Here is a 20,555-nt window from a genome sequence, read left to right on the forward strand (position 1 = left end):
TACTCAACTTTATTTAGAAAGTTCAGATAAAAGATCTCTGTTTAGGGCTGAATAACCAAACAGTCTAGCAGAAAAAAGAAACCTTTCCATTAGGTGGATTAGAAGCAATAATTACATCTTTAAACTTCTTTCTCACTCCTTTTCCCCTTGCTCCCCCAAAGAAACTCTCTAGAAACTTCTAGGGGAAAACTAGAAACTTCCTCCTTCTAGGGGAAAACTTAGAAACTTTCTAAGGGAAAGTCTGATGAGGCTGATGAGGCTGATGAGTCTGATGTTCAGCCTTAGAAATAAATTAACATTGTGGGGTATTAGGTCAAAGAAATGGAATGGTCCTACCTGTCTTCATTAAAGAAAAGTCCAGGCTTCTATCAAGTGAAAGTTTTTTCTCTTTTTTTATTTTTTTTCTTTCCTCCCCCAGCCATCATTGCTTTCCATATAGATGTAGTTTCTCAGCTAGCTAAGGAGCAAGTCCATCTACCTTCTTCAAGACTTCAGAGCCCTATCTTCTCTCTGCCCTCAATTTATACATCTCCAGCCTCCTAGGGAATCAGGTGTGCATTTCCTATTATGTCTGTTAACCTTACACTCAAGAATCTCCTGCTGTTCAATGTAGACTTCAGGAGGATTGCTGGCAGCTCAAAACTCAGTTTGCTGTTCCCCTCTGCCATCCCAGAAGCAGCAGGGGGTTCTAGCTGCTGGTAACCAGCTAAAATCCACACAGCTATTTAAAAGGCAGTATTAAAGACTTAAAATAGAAGAGATTGTTTCCATTGCTATCTGTCCTCTGAGCACACTATAGGAATGGTAGCGTTCAAATCAGACTGTTTGTGCATTCAGTTGCGCTGCCTGTCAGTGACAGATGAGACACATGCAGTGAAAAAGTTGTTAAATCCCCCCTCTCCCCCAGTCAATCTAAAACATTATTGAATTTGTCAGCGCAAACTATGGATAAGAATCAGAAATTCAAGGTTCTGCACTATTCCTTCCCCCATCATAAGAGACATCCCTGCGTGCTCCTCCCTGACTTGTGACACTATTTTCCAACCTGGCATACAGAATTTTTGTGCTCTGGGTGAACAAAGTCATGGTGTCAGAGAGAAAAAAAGAAAATATGAAAGAAATTACCTGTGTTAGGAAGAAAGAGATTGGGTATTTTTCTTTGATATTTAAGTTTATTCAATATTTTAAGTTATAAAATTATAAAAATATTATATAAATATATAAATTATTTATTTTTATTATTTATTACATAAAATTATTAAAATATTTAAGTTTATTCAATATTTTGAATAAGGGAGTTGATGAGTCTGCTTTACTTTTATTTCATCATTTTCCCATACTTTGCACCTTCATCTCACTGCTGCATCTGTGTCCCTCAAGGACTCCATACCATCTCCATTATTAATTAAAAATCTGCAAAAGATAGCATTTTGGAAATTTGTGTACTATTAGTTTGACACAGCTCAGCTTGTCCTTAGCAAAAATTTCCTTTCATAACAGAGAAACCAAAGGATCCATGTGAAAGTAAATTCTCTCTTCTATGAAGTGATTTTCTTGCTCCATTACCTCCACTGGAATATGTTTCAGTCATCATTCAGAAAGGAAATCCTTATCAAACTACTTTTAAAGATAACACAGCAATATCCTTCCACACTAGAATTGCAGTTTGACAACATATGTTAGGCCATCATCTTTACAAAAGACAAGGTGATCTACTTAAAGGAGACATTACACTCCAAGAAAGATTGTAAACAAGTTCTCTTCTGGTTCCTAATTAAAATATTTACAGATCAGATTAACTATACTATAATAGCATTAATTATTTCCACACATTCCCATCTGATTCTGTAAAAGGTACCTGTAATGTCTTGGCCTTTTTCCTAGGTATCTGGCAGACAGAAGTGAAATGATTTTTCTATATTAAATCTACATAAGCTAAGTTCAAAATCAAAATTAATATAACTATGCCCCTGTAGAGCTCAGCATGGGCTAACACACCCGACTTCTCAGCTATGTACATTTGTCCCCCTAATCTCTATTACAGCAGGTAGAGCAGTTCTCATGCTCAAAACAAACAATTTAAGGCTAGCTTGAGCATATTTGCACTACACTACAGACTACAATATAAACCTGCCTCAGCTTCACATAGGCTGTCCCTGAAATACATAATAGCAATGTTACACTTATGTTCAGAAAACAGCATTGCAAGGACTCTCCTCTTTAAATTTCTTCCCTTGTTTCCACTTCATCTTATCACATACCTCCTTTATCCTCCGCTGGAGACATCCAGGAAATTCTTTCCTTTCTTACGTGGACACCTGTATCTCTTTCTTCATGGTCAATTTTTCTAGCAATACCAACTTGTTTGGCTTTTGATCCTCAGTCTTCTGCATTTTCCTACAACTGACACTGCTGTTCTACCCAATCCACTGCTGTTCTACCCAATCTACCACAGCTCCTCCTTTAAAGCTTTACTTAAAAAGGCTAATTGTTTGTAAAGTCAATTTGGTTCAATTTGGTCTGTTTTTAAAACCTGATTAGCTAAAAAAAATAAAAAAATAAAAAATCACCACCAAACACAGATAACCAGCAATGGCTCCTAACACACACTGTGATTCAGCAGGCAGACTACAGAAAAACTGTAGAATAAATTACTATTTGATCTTTGCCTTTCTTCTCTTCATTCCTTCCGATTTTATCAGACAGGAATATAAATCTTAATCATCTAGGGTAAAAGGCTCTGAATCTAATCCAGTGAAACACGATGCTGCAGAATCTGGCAAAGATGTCACACTGATACTTTTGTCATGCATTTATTCCCAGCTTTACACTGAGACATTACTGACACTCATCCATCAGAACCTGTTCATTTTCAAAATAGAATTCAAAAACTAAACACAGATGAGAGAAGTTGACAGTATTTTTAAGACAACACCAAACTAGGTATATCTCAAAAAGGAACTTCTATTACTACATATCTTGGTTGTAACAACGGGTGGATAACATTGCCAAATAAAAAATAAATTCAGAATCTGTCCATAATTGAGGGTAAAAACCTCTTTCTAAACAGAAATAGGCTGCTAAATCTGTTTATTTTGAAGGGTACTTACTAAATCCTTATGTAACTTTTAAGTAGGATATTTATCAGGGTATTTTTTACAAACATCTTGAGGCAAGACCAAACAGTTCATTCCACTTACCTCTGCACTTCCTAGTATGACACTACCTTGGAAAAAAAAAAAAAACAAACAGAAAAGCACAAACCCACGTCCTCTTCAGTCTCTTCTTGACTGTTGAACAGCCCGAAAATTCATAAATAATTTGTACAGAAAGCAGACCAGCCACCAGTCAGGATGGGTAATCCTGTCAGATCTCTGTATTGTAATTGTGCTGTCCCGTGTTAATGGCAAATGAAATTACTGCCATGATCATCAGCAGCTAGAATATTTTACTGCCTCAGTGAAACAAAAATAACACTAATAGGTCTGGTCAAATGCTTTTAAATAGTTATATAGTAAATAGTTCGATATGATTTTCAAACTAGCCATTTCAGTATTAAACAGTGCCTGCACTCAGCTTGTTATATATTCTAACACTGCCCTCTTGTGACACAATACAGGTTTGCAATCAGTCAAAAAGGGGTTTTCCAAACCAAGATGAGAGTTTATCTATGAGACCCTAAATATGTATGTTTATCGTAACATTTTAAACATTACATGGAATAGTCCCTCCTATTGTAACAGAAAATCATAGGTAATGTTTACGTTTCTGTTTATATGAATTTTCAACTTGGTCCTCATCAGTATTACTAACATTTCCTGTAAATAATCACAGGTATCTGCATGAGTAAGCTAATGCACAGCAGGAATTTTTATGAATTTACACTTCACTAGCTACACTGAAGTCTTGATCCATTAGCACATTTAGATCTAATTTCCAGTGCAAGACATGTAACTGTATGCCTCTGCAGCAGCACAGGCCTTCAAGACTCTTAGTAAGCACGAATTACACAGTACTTTACTGTACTTTCAGTGGAAGAAAGCAACCAAGCTCCAAATGTGACTCCATAAAGAATTCATACATAGTAGCTGCCACATAATACATTTATTCCCAGGCTCACTGAAATGCAAGTTCCCTAGGTAGCCAGACAAACACCTAGCAAAAGAGAGACTAATATTGTATTTTTAATCGATAGAATTGATTTACCACATTTACATTAACACTATACTCATCATCATCCAATCACAGGATAATTCAAGCTGCAAGAAAACTTAAGAGGTCATCAACTACAACCTCCCTTAAGTATTAAAAAATTATTAGTCACGTCTAAACACTTTTTAACCAATAGGAATTTAAATACAATAGCTAGCTTCTCCTTCACTAGAAGATATCACATATTCCTTCTACAATTTTACATGAGGCTACAAACTTTTAAACTTGTATGCTCAGGCAAACTTTTCTAACTCCAACAGGAGCAGAAAAATAAAGTAAGACTGGTACAAGAGCTGAAGAAAATCCAAAGAAAATTTAGTAGCAAGCAACAAAGGCAGATGCAAGTTTGAAGACAGAGCAAGATATACATTAAACAGTAAGTGGAAGCTGGCCTTGAACAATGACGTTTTGTTGTGAAGAAGACATCCACTAAGGAAAACACCTAATTCCTTGGGCTCCATGTAAGACCTTGTTTCTGGGTCAGAGTGTTGCTAAATGAAAGCAAACACCACGGGGCAAGAATATGGCTTGGCTTTTGGGGTTCAGGAAGGCAACATTTCCATATATCTGGGAAACAGCAGAACGCAGTTTGAGTCCCATAGATGCCTGGAATACAGACAGCTTTCAATACTCAGTAAATCCTTAAGTAGCAGAGCTGAGGTTCTTCGGAAGATTATCTGCTATGACTGTGAAAGGACAAGAGCCAAACCTGTGGATTAAGGCTGCAACATAGTTTGTTGGTTCTGGACATGAAATCAGGGAATCCCTGGAGGGTCCCAATTACCTCTCTGGCTGCAGGCCAGTATGATGAACAGGTGCAACAAAGGAAAAGCTGTAGTTGAAATCTGGCTAACAGTTGCCAGCTGAGAGACTGTGACCTTCCTGGAGAAATAATGGTGGAAGTAAAACAGGTTTGAATTTTACTAAGTTTCTATCCCAAAGCTCAAGAATGGCTAGCACCATCTCAATGAGGAAGCTAAGGCAAGACTGGAACAGGATACCGAGGAGCTAAAGTCAGGACAAGGAGCAGGAGAGCAAGGAACAAAAGGAAAGACACGGTACAAACACCAAACTGGGGCAAAACCAGAGAATATACTGGGCTCAGACATCATTTCAGTGTCCCCACCCACCACTTCTTCCTTCTCAAGCACTAGAATGGTAAATGCACGAGCTGCTATCCTTCTGGCACTGAGGCTGTATCCTATGGCAACTAGACAGTGGTAAGAATTCAGTGCATTGTTCCTGTGAAAAGGAAACACAAGGTTTAGAAATTACTGTACAATATAATTTCTGTAACTAGAACTACACGAACTGGAGATCTGTAGTTTCCCATTGGCAGGAAAATGCAGTGAACCTGAATGAGCAGAAAAGATATTTACATTTCTTAAGAGGCTGAACTGTTCAAACCTCCATCTAATGGAACAAATCAACACTGGAAACAGATTCTTAACTTCCACATTCAGAAAGCTTACGTGGATACATTTATTTCCGATTCAGTGAAGAGAATAGGTCCAGCTTAACGGTGCAGCGCCATCTTTTGGCAAACACCAGAAAATATTCCTGATTGCTTTAAATTGCACAGGAAAGGGTCTCGTAAAAGCCCTGTCACGTCCCAAATTGTGACAATACCATCTCATCTTTTTATTCATATTTATTCAAAACTCTCAAAAATTCAAAAACTCAAAATTCTGCAAATCCAGGAGTGCCAAGATATTGAGTAATCACTTGCAATTATTTGGTATTTCACTTTTCTTCTATTTCTTTACACTGAATAGGTATTACCTCCAGGTCTAACACAGCAGCCGTTTCAGTACTCTGTTATCACTATCATACCTTCCCCTTCTTTCAGCAAAGACTGCAGTATGCTGTTATCAGACTGCACTGTTGGTGGGTTTGGTTTGAACTCTCAGAACCAGGACTGAATTCAAATGTTTCCAGGGAATCAATCAACAATTCTCAGTTCTTTATCTTGACTTCATACAGCACTATGAGAAAAGACTATGAGCTCTGTTTCATATTCACATGTAGACCCTTTTTCAGAGCACCACATTTCAGTTTTCTTGATATCAATGGCATGATTTGCCTCCATAAACAAAGGATAGCTGAGGCTAAAGGACAGGTGGAGAAACAAAATGATCTGTACAATATATCTCATTGTTATCTACCTTGACTAAGTTCTAAGCTTTCGTTGCACTACTAACTGGATGGTTTTAATGAACAATTTATTTTACCTGGTGGTTGCTTGTATCAGAAACCTTCACATCGAGGGATCCTGTCAGAACAGCATACCAGTTTGTTCCAATATCACCCTGACGGAATACTAGAAAGATGAAATATTGTAAATAAGAGATATCTCTTTAAGTTTAGCAACATTAAACATTTTCCCATATATTACTGTACTACTTTAGTCACTGCTGGGAGTATAGAATGTGCCTTATCAAACTACTTACTTGTCCAATAATAGTTCCAAGTGACACTGGAAAGTACACATTTTAGTAAACCATCAAGAGACTAATGAACCAGTGAAAGCACACAGAACTGCTTCACTCTTTCTCAGTTTGCTTCTCTTTTACTGCTATTTAGTTAATGAACACACACACAAAAAGACTTTCTGAACGATAAACAAGGTACCTTTGCAATTTATAACCTTTGAATGCAGATACAGCACCCACTGCCATCGGTAAGTTCTGGCTGAGAAACAACTATAGTTGTTTGATGTTCAGCTATTCCGACAGTGTGATTACAGAGTACCAGAATTCCCACTACTCTAAGCAAACCCCACTGCTGTGTACCTAAAGTGCATCAGATTTAGCTGAGGGGTCTCAGAGACTTTATCAAATATCACTTACAACAGGTCTCTGTCAGCTATTCCCCTGGTACAACTCTGTGGACTCACACATTCTCATTACAGAACCACCACAGCTTCATCTGGCACATGAGCTGACAGAGCAGGCACAGAACTGTTGCACCCCACAGCAATACACAGCTCTGCAGATCTGTTTTGTTATCTAGAGTGACTGCAAACTATACATACTCAGTGATATGCCTCAGTGATACACTTCTGTCTCTGACATCACAAAGTACAGAGGAGATCATTAATACATTTACAGGGGAAGAATGAGGCATAAGTGCAATGACTGCTTCTAATCTTTCAACAAAACAGTGGCAGACTTCTAAATCCAATAATGTGTGCCTTGTTACCATAGATTCACCACATATCATGTTTGTAGAGCAAGCAGCAATTTAGTCCTGCCTTCCCTCATGACTAAGACTGTAAACGTTTTTACAGCCATTCCACTGATTGTACTCTCTCAACAATCTCCTGGAGACAATCCCAAACTAAATTGCAACTTTATCTACATAAAATAGATCACCACATGACGCTCTCTTACATGTGATTCCCTTTTCCAGATTTTCATAATATCCACAGAGACATATCTGCTGGAGAAGGTTTGGATGAAATTTCTCAAAAGCTTTCACTTCTTTCAGTCGTGTGAATATTATGTCTACATCTTCACTGGAACGTTCCAAAGGTCTGCAAGAAAACAAAGGACAACAGTTCCCAACAGCTTTATCAGAGAAACATTCCCACCTGCATGCTACAAACTCATAAATGTCGGCATTAGAAGTCACACCATAATATAAACCAATTAAAAATCATTTCACAGGTACACAATGAAACCCTTCCACAACATCCTACTGTCAATTATCACCTTGAGCGTGATTATTATCATTTCAACACAGAAGCCCCCACTGAGCAGCACCAAAGTCATGCTATAGGAATAACTGTAAAAGAATATATGATGGTACAGTCTGTATCCTAATGAGCTTAGAGTGATGTATAGTTTTAAGTTTGTAAGGGAACACAGATAACTAGAGTCACAAACAGACAAGACATCTCTGAAACTGGTGCCCTAAACACAGGTTTTCTATCTGGCTACAGGAAAAGCATTAGATATCACCAGTACTTCCTATATCCACCCTTCTCTTCTGCTTTTTACTGGATACAAACTAACTTGAGTGCAAGGACAATTTTAATAAGAATATTCTCTTTCAAACAGTTTGTCTCATAATGCTGGACAAATTAAATATACAAGCAAGAATCTTAACTCTTGATTGGTACAGCTAAAGAGTATTAACCCATCCCTAAACAAAGTAAACACACACAGACAAATGAATCCTGAAAAAGTAAGAGGACAAGACTTTGGTGTTGAGGAAAATCTAAAAATATTGAGAAGGCTGATGTATTGTATGAATACTGAATAAAAGCAAACATATCTGAATTCAATAAAGGAATAGTTCAACATAAAATTTATGTCCTGTTTTCCTTTCCTCTCATACACGAAAAGTTTTTAGATTGAAAAAAAAGCAAAATATTTAAAACATATGACAGGAAAAGAAGGAAAGAAATAAGGAAAGAAAGATTTCAACAAAAACAAAATCGTGGAACTCCCTCCAACAAGGTAGCGCATGGACCAGCAGGTTTAGAAAACTACTACATACTTATGAATCTGAAGTGAATTAGCTCCCTACCATATATTTTAAATGTGATTATCCAACACTATAGATCAGCAGGTAAGCCAACTGCTAACACACGGCATTAGAAGAATCTTTCATAGTGGACCTAGCACGATGCACAGAAAGAATCACAGAATGTTCTTAGATCATACTGGAAATCAGGTGCAGAAATCATTTATGTATAAAGGGTACCAGAAAGATAAACAACTGTCAGTGATCATTGGGCCTGTCACTCGCTAAATGGCTGCTAGTTAATTTAACTGCCAAAAACATTTGTTTATCCAGTGTGTGAGTTCTTCTAAATCAACAGAAATCAGGTAAGATTTGCATGATGAACAAAGCCTAAGTTAACATACACATGACCTTTATCATCTTATTGTTACACCCACAGTGTAAGCACTCCTTCCAACAGGAAATTTTAATGACTCCTTTTTGGAATCAAAGACTTTGGGAATCCAAATCTTTGTCTCACAGAAGAATCCCAAATCCTATTCACATTGAGTCTCTGACTCTCAACTTTCTTATTAAATTAAGTCTAGGAGGGATTAAATCTCTATCCTCATTTATACTCCAACTTACCCTTATTAACTGCAGATGTACATAATAACTCTCCGGTGTATATGGTTGCTTCTACATCACTGTGATATGCTCTTACCACTTCACACCACAACCAACTACAACAGCTCCTTTTTGAAATCTCTCCAGTGACTTTCACCAATACCTTTTTTTTTAAAACTGTGCGCTAGCTGACAGGTACTAATAAGCATAATTCTCTTGTCAAAACCCTTTTAAGAAGATTACAAGGTGCAGCTTGCAAACAGATTTAAAATCCATTTATACAAGATCCTTACCCAAACTACAGTAGCACTTGGAACACAAGCTCCCTTAATTTATGGACTCTTAAAAATAATAGCAACACCCAACGAGAAAAGAAAAAGAGTATTCTCAGTACACCCTCTTTTCCTAGAAAAACTCTGAGATTGTTTAGCTCACACAGTTACTCATAGCATACTCCATACAAGTGCACCAGTTTGTTTGCATAAAATTGCGTGTAGGATCTCCGTGTTTAGTGTTTTCCAATTGTTTGATGCAGTCAGACAGGGAAAAAGCAAACAGTATTAGCAAACTACAGGCATCAGGCTTTAAAAACTTAATCAACATTGTTCTGTTTTCTTCCTGAAATGTGAGTGCAGGAAAGCCTTCCACTTCTGGTCCTGTCCAAAGGACAAGATTTGGGGGGATTTAAGTCATAGAACGTGTAGGCTTTTTTCTGAGTTGCTGAATTTAAAGAGTTGGGGATTCCTTCTAGTTCAGAGTAAGGTGAGAGCATGTCTCACTTCCTTTGATGTGGCAAGGAATGTCTTGTGCTGGGTAGATCAACTGCAGGAAAAGCTCCTTCTTCTGACAGAACCGCTTCATGGCCCCAGAAAGTGAGTCACCAAGGAAGGACAGGCATTCTCCCAGGTGGCTGAGCCACACTTCTCAGGGTTTTAAACATCAGCACAGCAATGAGAAACTCCTTATTTATTGAGTAAGATAAAGTGATGCGTTCCTAGTGGCTAAGTTGAGCAAGCAGCTGAGCTACAGTGCTTTGTATTTGCAGCAGTTGCTTCCACTTGGGAGTGCAGGAAGTGGTCATTTAAAGGGGGCTCATCTGACATGCTCTAGCCAAAAAGAGGAATCCAAACTTCCAAGTAATATGCATAGTTGCAATCTGAAAGTTGTTTCATTCCTTAAAGCATTTGTTAATAATTCATTACTGCAAGCCATTTGCTTCAGTAGCCTTTCCTCAAAATATACTGGGTTTGATACTACTGCGTGCATCTAAATTTCCAGAAGTATTTTTACTGGGAGGGCACATATTTTGATCCAGTACAATTGGAGACTAAGCTAGAATTTGGAAGAGTTTTTTACTGAATGAAACAATTAAACAATCTTAGAAAAGGTACCTTCTCCTCCAGCTGTGTTTTCCAAGATAAAAAAGCAGCCAGCAGCACGACATCCAAGGAATCCTAATTGTACCCCAGAATAACAACTCATCAACGTCTCTCAAATGGGACACATGGACAAGCACCTAGTTTAAGATCTAGCTGTTTGGTTAAGATCATGATTGAGAATAAAAATGAACAGTCAGACAACAAAATGCATTTAAATATGATCAGAGCTCCTGGGAGATTATCTTTAATGTTTAGGAGAAAGGAATTAACTGACATTAGATGTCCTAAACTGAGGCAGCCTCTCGTCTTTACTGGGGCCTGGAATTTTGCCTCTGTAAAAACTCCAGACTACAGCGTAACAGTAGTTGTAGTACTCAAACTTATTTCTATTAAGTGCTTATAATTTGTAACAATGAGACTGGTTTCATAAAGGTAGTTTTACTTAGTGAGATAACATAATGGCAATAATAAAATACTATAGTGTCAATTAACTGCTTCTCCACATGCCTGCAGAATTCAGGTTTGACCACATTCAAGAGAGTATCATTTAATAAAATTGTCATCATTGTCACCATCATTAAATTAACATCAATGAATCTATTTATGATGCCAAATTTTGTTTTCTAAGGACAAGCTGCCTAGCATGGAACAACAGGACAACATACATTTACTTCCTTCCTCACTTGGAGGTACCTTATTAAATTCCTGAAAACCTATGTGTTTTTTTTAAAGCGTGGTTTGGAAAAATATTTAGGCAGCTAATATTGTAATATACTTCTTAGACAATAATAATAAAACCTATTAATTGGAAAAGTACTACTGATGGGAGATAGAGAATTAGTCAAGCTTTAATGTCACTGGAGTCACCCTGATAGGAGGCAGTGGTATTAATCCCGAAAGGAATCATACCCCAGAGCAGGGAGATGGGCTCCAAAGATCAGCCTCGATGAGGTGAATCTCCCTACTCCCCCACATGGCACCAAGAGCCTTTGGAAAAGCTTTTGCAGAGAATACTTCACAGCACCTAAATCACTCCTCTGTGATCACCATCCTGCTCACCAGAGAGCAAGCCCACTGCGCTTAGCCCCTGTATGCTAAAAACAGCGCTGTTCTGTGACACTGATGCTGTCATGCTACTGAAGTGTTCCCCCACTGCTGATGCTGCAGAGTTGTAACGAAATCTGTGGGCATGAGAAGTTTAAAAACGCATTTCAGAGAGATTGCAGGTACCACTGGAATCTCTGCTAAAGCTTCTCTCCTAAATCTCTCTGTTCCTGAGATCTCTGCTCCAAGTTACAGAAGTATACTCTGTCGCCAGTTTGGTAGAATACAAATATTTTAGGGTATGGCCATCCTTACGGTAGGAAATCTATGGTTCAGTCCAGTGAGGCCCCCATGTGCTCTCCACGCTGCCTTACCCCATTTAAAATGAATTTTATGTAGAACAGATTGCAGAAGTGTTACACTTGTCATCACCTTGTTTGCTTTAAAAAACAGCTTCTTGACCTTTTTCCAGACTTTTCAGCACCACTGTGGAGCAGCTGATCCTATATCTCCATTTCCCTCAGGCCTGCAGGCTACAAGCCCAGAAAGCTTCAGAGACTGCCCTAGCACCCACCCCTCGCTAACAGGTCCAGCAACTGCAATTGAGTAGGTAGCACTCCACAGCCATAGCAAATGCCAGGCCAAAACCGTGTGTGAGGAATGGAATTGATTTGGAAATAAAAACTGCACATTTAGTAACGACTGACATCAAGGACAACGCATAGGTCACCCTGCTTTCCCACCCCCCACCCATATAATCTTAATGTGATCTTCCCTAAACGTGTCTTAACAGGGTCCTGTGCTGACATCCCTTTTCCCTGTTGCCAAAGTGAGGGGGGCATTTCCAGTGTTACAAAGCAGGGCTACAAAATGATTAGAAAATGATGAAAAGCAGAAGTATTTTGTTTCTTTTCACTACCCTAAAAGCTTTTATGCTTTGTTTAACCACTGACTGCTTTATCCATCTCCCCATTTATATTACTAATTTGCCTCTTCAAAGCACTGCACTAAAAGTCTTATCTGGCAGAAATGTTTTCACACAAGGCAAATCTTCCGTCTCCTGCCTCTTCAATACAGCATCACAGTGCACACACAAGTGACAGCATCAATACCAGCTACACGTTACTATTCAGTTATGTCAATACGGTTTCTGTAAAGGATATTTTGCCCCTGATTTATTTGGATGTCAAGATTTCAGGCATATATTTTATAAAGATAAAACAATTTCCTTGACAATGTCTGCTTGACTCTCTGTAACAGATTATTTAAAAAAAAAACACCTGTCAGAAGTGTATCTTCATAAGGTTATTTCATATTTTAAAGTGCAAACTATTCAAGGTCAAAGTTTAAATATTGACAGAGGATAATTGCTATAATTCTTCATATATAAGATTTGGGCAAGTGTTTCTGTTCTTGTGTAGCTTATAGAGTTTTTAAAGAGTTAAAGTGTAGAGTTTTATAAAAGAAACTGGCTTGGTGGTGTTAAAATTATGTATTTGGATGTTTACGTATGCTATGAAAGACACAGAAATCACCAGAACTACACCGTTACGAGCTTACTATCTTTTAAACGTAGAAATATACGTGTTAATTTACAAGAAAGGAGCAAGTTGGAATTCCTTTCGTTTTAAAACTAAGATTATCTCACAATAATCTACTTTATCTTCTACCACATCTTTTTTTTCAGATATTTCTCATAATTGGTTTGACACTTGAAAAAGAAAAAAACAGAAGATACCTAGTTTTACCTCCTTTGCCAAGATGTCTCTAGAATTTTAATATGTTTATTTCTATAACATGTATTCAAAAATCTGAGCCCTGCTCCAAATGAAGGACAACACTGAGGTCTATTTACTTTCCTTGATCTTTTAAACTCTTAAAAGGGCAATATTGCATTTCAGACAACAATGAACAGCCCACAAAGGATGAATAGATACGATACATTTCTTCCACTGGCAAGGCTGTTTGTAGCACAGAACACAATAGACAAATAAAATTGGTTCATCTCTGGGTTAAAACCAAAGCATCTATTCAATGATGCAAAGGCAAACTTTGAGCTGGAAGGTACCAGTAATCACTACTGCGGATCACTTGGTGAATTTTACAAGTACTTTAAACTACATATTCGTATCGGAGGGTTAGACAAACAGCAATCAAGCATGCTTCATTTCTTTACACACCCATCTCTACAAATTATGCATCCTTCCAACTGGTCAATTTTAGATCTGTATAAACAGTGGAATGGCAAACAGTGTATTTATTAAGCACTGATATTCAGAAAGATTTACTTCAAGTTAAAAATACATTATTTGAACAACACAACTGTAATAGGAAAGAAAAAAAAATTAACCTTCATATGCTTCTTAAAAAGACAAAATCCTTCAAGTGAAAAAAAAATGCAAAGAAATTTTCACCTTTTATTTCTACAAATTTTTACATATGTGCAAGCTTTGCAACCAAGGTGTGACTAAACTTTATCAAATAAATCCTCCAACTTTCACAGCTCAGGACAGTTAACAACATCCCATTTGATACAAGTAGAGATGGATTAAATTACATTAACCAGCACTGCAGCTTCATAATAGACAGTAAAAGCACTTTAGTATGAAGACAGACTCTGGAATATGTTGCAAATGAAATTTATAATTGAACAATATGCACAAGTGAGGATATACTTTGATTCAAACTCTGGTTACTGCCATCCACAAATAGACTATGCTAAAGGCATCTTTACTCATTTAAGGTCTGCATTGTTGCAGCTAATGAAAATTCAAAACTTAGAACAACTATGAAATAGCTTTTATAGATCTACATTGACATGCATACATTTTGACAGCCACTGAATTCAAAGATCAAGTAGATTGCCATTTCAGGAGACATTAATTGAAGATACTTACAAAGCAGCAGGAATAGTAAGAGTTGTGATCATGCCAAATATAGTGCAGAAAATACTAACAGAAGAAAGAAGTGCCATAGGAATGACAATGCAAACAAAAACAGATTTCACACTGGATAAGAAAAATACTTGTATTTGATAAATATCTGGTGGTCACCTGACTTTGAAGACACAAATTCAATTTGCTGGTTTGTTGGGTTTTTATTCTGCTGCTGGAATATGAGCTTTTGTTAGAGAAGAAATTTAACCTGCAAAATAATTATTTATGAAACTAGTAAAATCATCAAAACCAGCCCATTTGTGGATATTTTTATCAACCCTCCCGCTTCTACCAATACCAAAAAAAAGACATTTTCCATGAAAACTGACTATTTTCACTGAAATCTACATTTCCAGGCTCTGCGTTAGAAGTTTAGAAGTCATTAATCTTTCTCTCCTCCATGAGTATTGGAATCTCTATGAAACTACAAGGTTTTTCCATTTAGGTCACATCCAGCCTTCACATAGCCCTGGCACTGCAAATATGATAGACAGGACTACATAAAACATCCTAGTGATTGTAAACGAGAATTGGGCCTTCAACTCAAAGAACAAAAAAAGGAAAGCAATGCTAAATAACATGCAACTTAAATAATGTTGCACAATGTTTTGCTCAGAACAGAGGATTTTAGAGATAAAATCTTAACAATGTGCCAAAAATAATTCAGGCAATGACAGTCTAGATAGTTTTCTAGCTTTGGTCTGGTAATAGGCAAAACCCATAGTTGCAAAGAGTGCCACAACAATCATGTAGCCACTTTACAAGGATACCTACTAAACTTGAATACATCATGTTCCAAATGGCATACTCACACACGAGTGATCAGCCTATGATAAGCTATGTTTATACGTGTTAATGTTAGGGCAATCACTTTTTCTTTCTCTTAACACATCCATAGAACAAGTGCATAACTTACTGTAACCAAACATAACAAATACAAGCTGATACTAGAGATGCTTAAGCCTCTGATGGCAGAGAATAAAACAGTCTGAATTTGCTCAAAATAAAATTCCTGCTCTCACTGTGAGTTATTCTGAATTCATATATTCAATAAAATGCAGAGAGCGACAAGCTTATGCCAGACTATACTAACAATCATTCTGGTCTCTCTGAGGAGAAGTGGAAGGAAAAAGGGCTTTTTTATTATTCATCAAAGGCTGCACCTTTGCACTGGACGAGAAAATGAGTTGCATGATGCGGAAAGATAAATTTGTTATTATTCATTGCACTCAGAAGATTGCACCTTTGCATGAGCCTTAGAAAGCACTTAGGCTACGCCTGTAGTGCTCTGTCTCTGAGTTTCTACATCCCGGTACTTGCTGCTGAAACATCCCCACACAGACTTGATCTAAGCATGCAGCGGCATGCTTGCATACTACATACAGAATACAGAATACATACAGAAAGGAAATGCCAAGTACACAGGCCAACAGGAGCTGCAGTGTACGTCCACGATTTTGTTCAGATCCAAACTAAGTAAATAATGATTGCATTATTTCTATGGATTTGTTATAAATAAAAAGCAAGGGTAAAAATTTAAATTTGTGTATCTTTATTGATCTTATAACAATATATTTTAGAAGTAAATAAAAGTGCTGTAAAGAAATTATAAAATATTCACAGTATTGTCTTATTATAAGTCTATATCGCTTTGAGACAATTACAAGTTGTACAGAATAACAACCTGAGAAAAATAATTTTCCTTATTTCTTTTACAATACTTTCAGAATATCAGCTCTTTTTTCTTGCCTATCTGTACACTTACAAGAAACCTATTGACTGCTAAGCATATAAGAATAACATAATCTCAAAGATATGTTATGATGAACTACAAGACAAACCCTGATTCAAATCTGTTGCTGTGACTTAGGTTCAGTCTGAACTTACACTCAAATTTATGGGAGCTTGGTTTAAGGTACGGATCCGAGATATTACCCTGTATGTTATTTTGGTTTTGTTAGAGGTAAATAATGCAAGTCTAAGGTCTACCAGGATGACAAGGATATAAAAGCTTAGTATGTACAATATGGCCTCAAAACACCCATTCATATTTAAATAATTTATAAATAGCTGAGCAAGAATCATAACATTCGTAGCACAACAGGCTAGCCAGGTTACATGCTTTGCTCTGTGATCTGCTCCTCCAGTCTGCTAAGACACTGAAGGTTATGTCTAATACAGAGGAAAACACAGGATGCCACAGGCAGCTGTGAAATCCTGGGATCTCTGACTGTTGTGAATACTGTTCATCATTTAGAAGTTTGTATTTGAATCCAATTAAAATACTTAGTTGAATTCAAAACTGTGATCAGACTTAGAGAAATAATAGCTATGTAAAAAATACTTTATCCACCATGCAGTAATTATATGACAACATTGAAATTTCCTGGTTAGACAGTCTTCTGTGTCAAAGAAACCATTAGAGTAGGTTATACATTGTTCCTAAGCTAAATATACGCATTTGCAAAATTCAGCAACCTTCTTTTAATTATGCGCAGATTGGACTTACAGAAAATGCTAAAACAGTAGGCATGCTTCTGCTCCCTAAGAAATCAGTGGTAAGGCAACTATTTACTTTAAAGATAAAAGGACTGGTTTCTTTAAGTATTATTTCCATCTCCAGGGACAAGCACGATGTACAGTCACTCACTATTGATCATCTCTCTCCCCTGCAAAAATAAAGCATTATTGACAGAACACAATTTTCTGACCTTTTCTGTTCTTGCATTTACATACCTTTGCACTTGTGACTTTACGCCTTCCTCTGTATTTTATTTTTAAGTGCTGATGTTTGGTGTTTGTGATTAATAACCACATATGGAAGTTGCATGGTTGAAGCACTAGTGTACTTAGCCAACAGTACCCTACACAGTAATAACATTTCTCCTAAAATGTTTTGGTGGTTCTTGATTTGTTATATACACGCTCTTACTTTAGATGACAACAGTCCCAGTTTAATAAGTGACTTCAGGAGAAACACGAAGAACATACACAAAATACATCATTACTGTACATGAAATATATTGTTTACGAAATACTGAAATACATACTGAAATACTCCTAAAATATATACATAATGTATATTTATATATAATACTTTATAACTGTATATATGTTGTATATACAATATAGTAATTAAATACTCCTAAAATTGTAAAGCATACCAGTTTTAGAACTGCCTTCCCATAAATTCATTAACTAAAATATATTGAAACTATTGAAACCGTAACTATTCAATAAAAACACAGGTTTGTTACAGAGATTTGACTCATTGAATGATCCTGTATTTACAGAATCCACACCTAGTTTAGACATAGTGTAAGATTTTTTAAAAGGCTTTAAACACATAGAAATCACGTAACTCAAATGAGTAAGTTGACAGACCATCTATAGAAAAGAAATATGCCCTGGAAGTAAAAACGTGTAAATTAATTTAAAATGCTTTATCTAACAGTGCTTGGAGACCTATAGTACTTTTCCAACATAGTTTTAACAGTATTTTTTAAACGTAAAAACAGAACAAAATGTCCAAGTGTATTTCTTATAATTACAAAACAAAGCACAGCAGAGACTAGGAAATATCCTGCAATCTCTCCTGTCCTACGTTTCTCCCACATCCAGATTGCCTTCTGGAAGAGAAGGATAACAATAAATAATCCTTCAGGGCAACCATAACTGATTCTTTCCACTCAACAAGCAGGTGCTACTAGCATATACCAACTAATGGAAAGTGACAAAAAAGTTTCATCTTAACAGTTCAAATGAAATTCCCATTCCAACAATGGCCAGTATATTAACTGTGTGCATATATAATCATTTAGGTTGGAAAAGACCTTCACTATCATCAAACGGCAGATAGATTCCTAAACGAAATGCCTCATTTGTGCTTACAAATAATGTCATTCACAAAGCAAGGCTATGCATCACTTTAAGCATGTGTCCCTGAATTTTATTTTACAGTTTGGATGTCTCAATGTATTGCATCAAAGCAACCTGAGAAATGGCAGGACCACCTATTTAAAAGTACTGAGGATCATACTCTGCTTCTTCACACCTGCCCAATGTCAGTTTGCAGAATGGAGAACCAGGCCCTCTGCTTCTTCTTTTATTTATTTATTTATTTATTTTACGGCTAGTTCTGCTTGTATTCCTATTTACAGTACTTTCGACATTTATACACGTTACTTCAGCTCTAAGAGGTCAGTCTTTTAAAGTGTTACAGAAGGGGATCGGGGAGGATGTCTGGCAGCGTTTGTGGCAGGTGTCTAGACCAAAAGTTTTATTAGCTCCTTACAGATTGCAGCTTGGACTATGAAAGAAAACATACTTGGAGGTGCAGTCCTGAGAACACCAGGACGTTATGTGGAAATGGCGGAACTGATGAGAGGGGGAAGTTTCGTTCTGTGCATACAGTGGGTTGTCGGTAACTGGGCACCAGGTGACAGAGGCCAGCTGACGATGCTCAGCACACCACTGTACCTTTGTGTAAGTCACTTCTCTCCAAGGGCTTTGTTCAAACTGTGTAGTGGCTATGGTCTAATTTTTTGTTAAACATTTTCCTAAGCACTAGTAGACACTGAGTGTTCAGAAATCAAACAGCTTCACTTCTGAACTCATCCAGTACGCGTTAATGGCAGTACCATGGCAAACCACCCACCATGTACCTAGACGCTGCGAACCTCACTTTATTCCCCTACACCTACTGGAAGGACTCCGAAGGATTTATTTAAAATAAATAAACGAATACATCGCCAGTATTTTTAAAGCGCACACACCTCCTCTGGGTACACGCTCCCGCCCTCGCAGCGCTGCCACCCGCCCGGACCTGCCCCGCGGAGCGGCCACCCCTGAGGGAGCCCTCGGCCGCCTCCTCGGGGCGGACATTTTCTGTCCCCCTCGGCCAACGCTCCCGCACCTGCCCGCGCCGCGGGGCGCTCTGGGGCCGGCCCTGCCCGCCCGATCCTGAGGCGATTGTGGGAGACGGGGGGGCCCCGCGCTGAGCTGAGGCGAGGGCTGCGAGGCGGGGGCTGCCGGGCGAGGCACTGAGGCGGCGAAGGGCTGTGAGGAGACGAAGGGCTGTGAGGTGAGGGGCAGCGAGGGGAGGCGCGGGGCCGGGGGGACCCTGCGGCGGGCAGCGGGTCCGCCATGGCGGGCACAGCGGGTCGCCGCCCGGTATCCCCGGGCCCGCGGCTCCCGGTCTCCGCTCCGCTCCTCCTCCACGTGCGGCGTTTTCCAGGCAGCGGCGCGGAGCAGCTGCCCCAGGGGGCGTCCCCAGCCCCGTATCCTACCTCCCCCTACCCCGGCCCGGCTTCCCGCGGGCGCTGCGCTCCCCACCTGCACGCTCCTTATGTAAGGCGGCACCCGATGGGGGAGCCGGGGGGGGACAGCGCGCACACACACACACACACACACACACACACCCGTGCATGCAGGGGGCAGCCCGCCCGCCCGCAGCATCCCTCCGCAGCCTGTGACCGCGCCGATACCTTTTATCCAGGCAAGCGATCCACTCGCCGGAGGACGCGGAATGGGAGGTGTGCGCGGCCACCATGTTGGACAGGGAGCGGGTCGCCGCGCACCCGGCTGGCAGCGGCGGCGGCTCCCCCCGCCCGCCCGGCGGTCGCTCGGTCCGTCCTCCCTCCCTTCCCTCCCTCCCTTCCCTCCTTCCTTCCCTCCCTCCGCCGCGATGGGCTCGCCCAGGGCCCCGCCGCCGCCTCAGGGCAGCCCGGGGGAGCTGCGCCCTCCGGCGCGGGGGCGGCCGCTGTGCCCTCGCCCCCTCCTCAGAGCCCGGCTTGCAGGTCCCTGTCCTTGCCTCACCAGAGGTGTCCTTGACGGGGCTGGGAGGGGGAATACAAGCCGGTTGTTGAAAACCAGCAGCTCAGGGTTATTTCACCTGCTCTGCACACTT

The 20,555-nt window shown here is 39.1% G+C and overlaps 1 protein-coding gene across 20 annotated transcripts in view; it reads right to left on the minus strand.

Moving 5' to 3' along the window:
* RAPGEF4 (Rap guanine nucleotide exchange factor 4) overlaps nucleotides 1–20,322 on the minus strand; it is a 153,945-nt gene extending 133,623 nt beyond the window's left edge. For 3 of the 20 annotated variants that reach the window (XM_080600892.1, XM_080600875.1, XM_080600886.1), the window contains exons 1-3: nucleotides 20,134–20,274; nucleotides 7,605–7,747; nucleotides 6,444–6,532 (exon numbers count right to left, since the gene is read on the minus strand). In XM_080600892.1, the coding sequence (XP_080457018.1) occupies nucleotides 6,444–6,532; nucleotides 7,605–7,747; nucleotides 20,134–20,198 (297 nt within the window). In that variant the 5' untranslated portion in view covers nucleotides 20,199–20,274. The other 17 variants (XM_080600893.1, XM_080600894.1, XM_080600880.1 and 14 more) reach the window with 16 other exon arrangements.
* Between the last annotated feature and the right edge of the window lie 233 nt (nucleotides 20,323–20,555).

The sequence above is a fragment of the Anser brachyrhynchus genome (assembly GCF_964034855.1).
Source record: "Anser brachyrhynchus genome assembly, chromosome: 7".
In the NCBI taxonomy this organism is placed as follows: Eukaryota; Metazoa; Chordata; class Aves; order Anseriformes; family Anatidae; genus Anser; species Anser brachyrhynchus.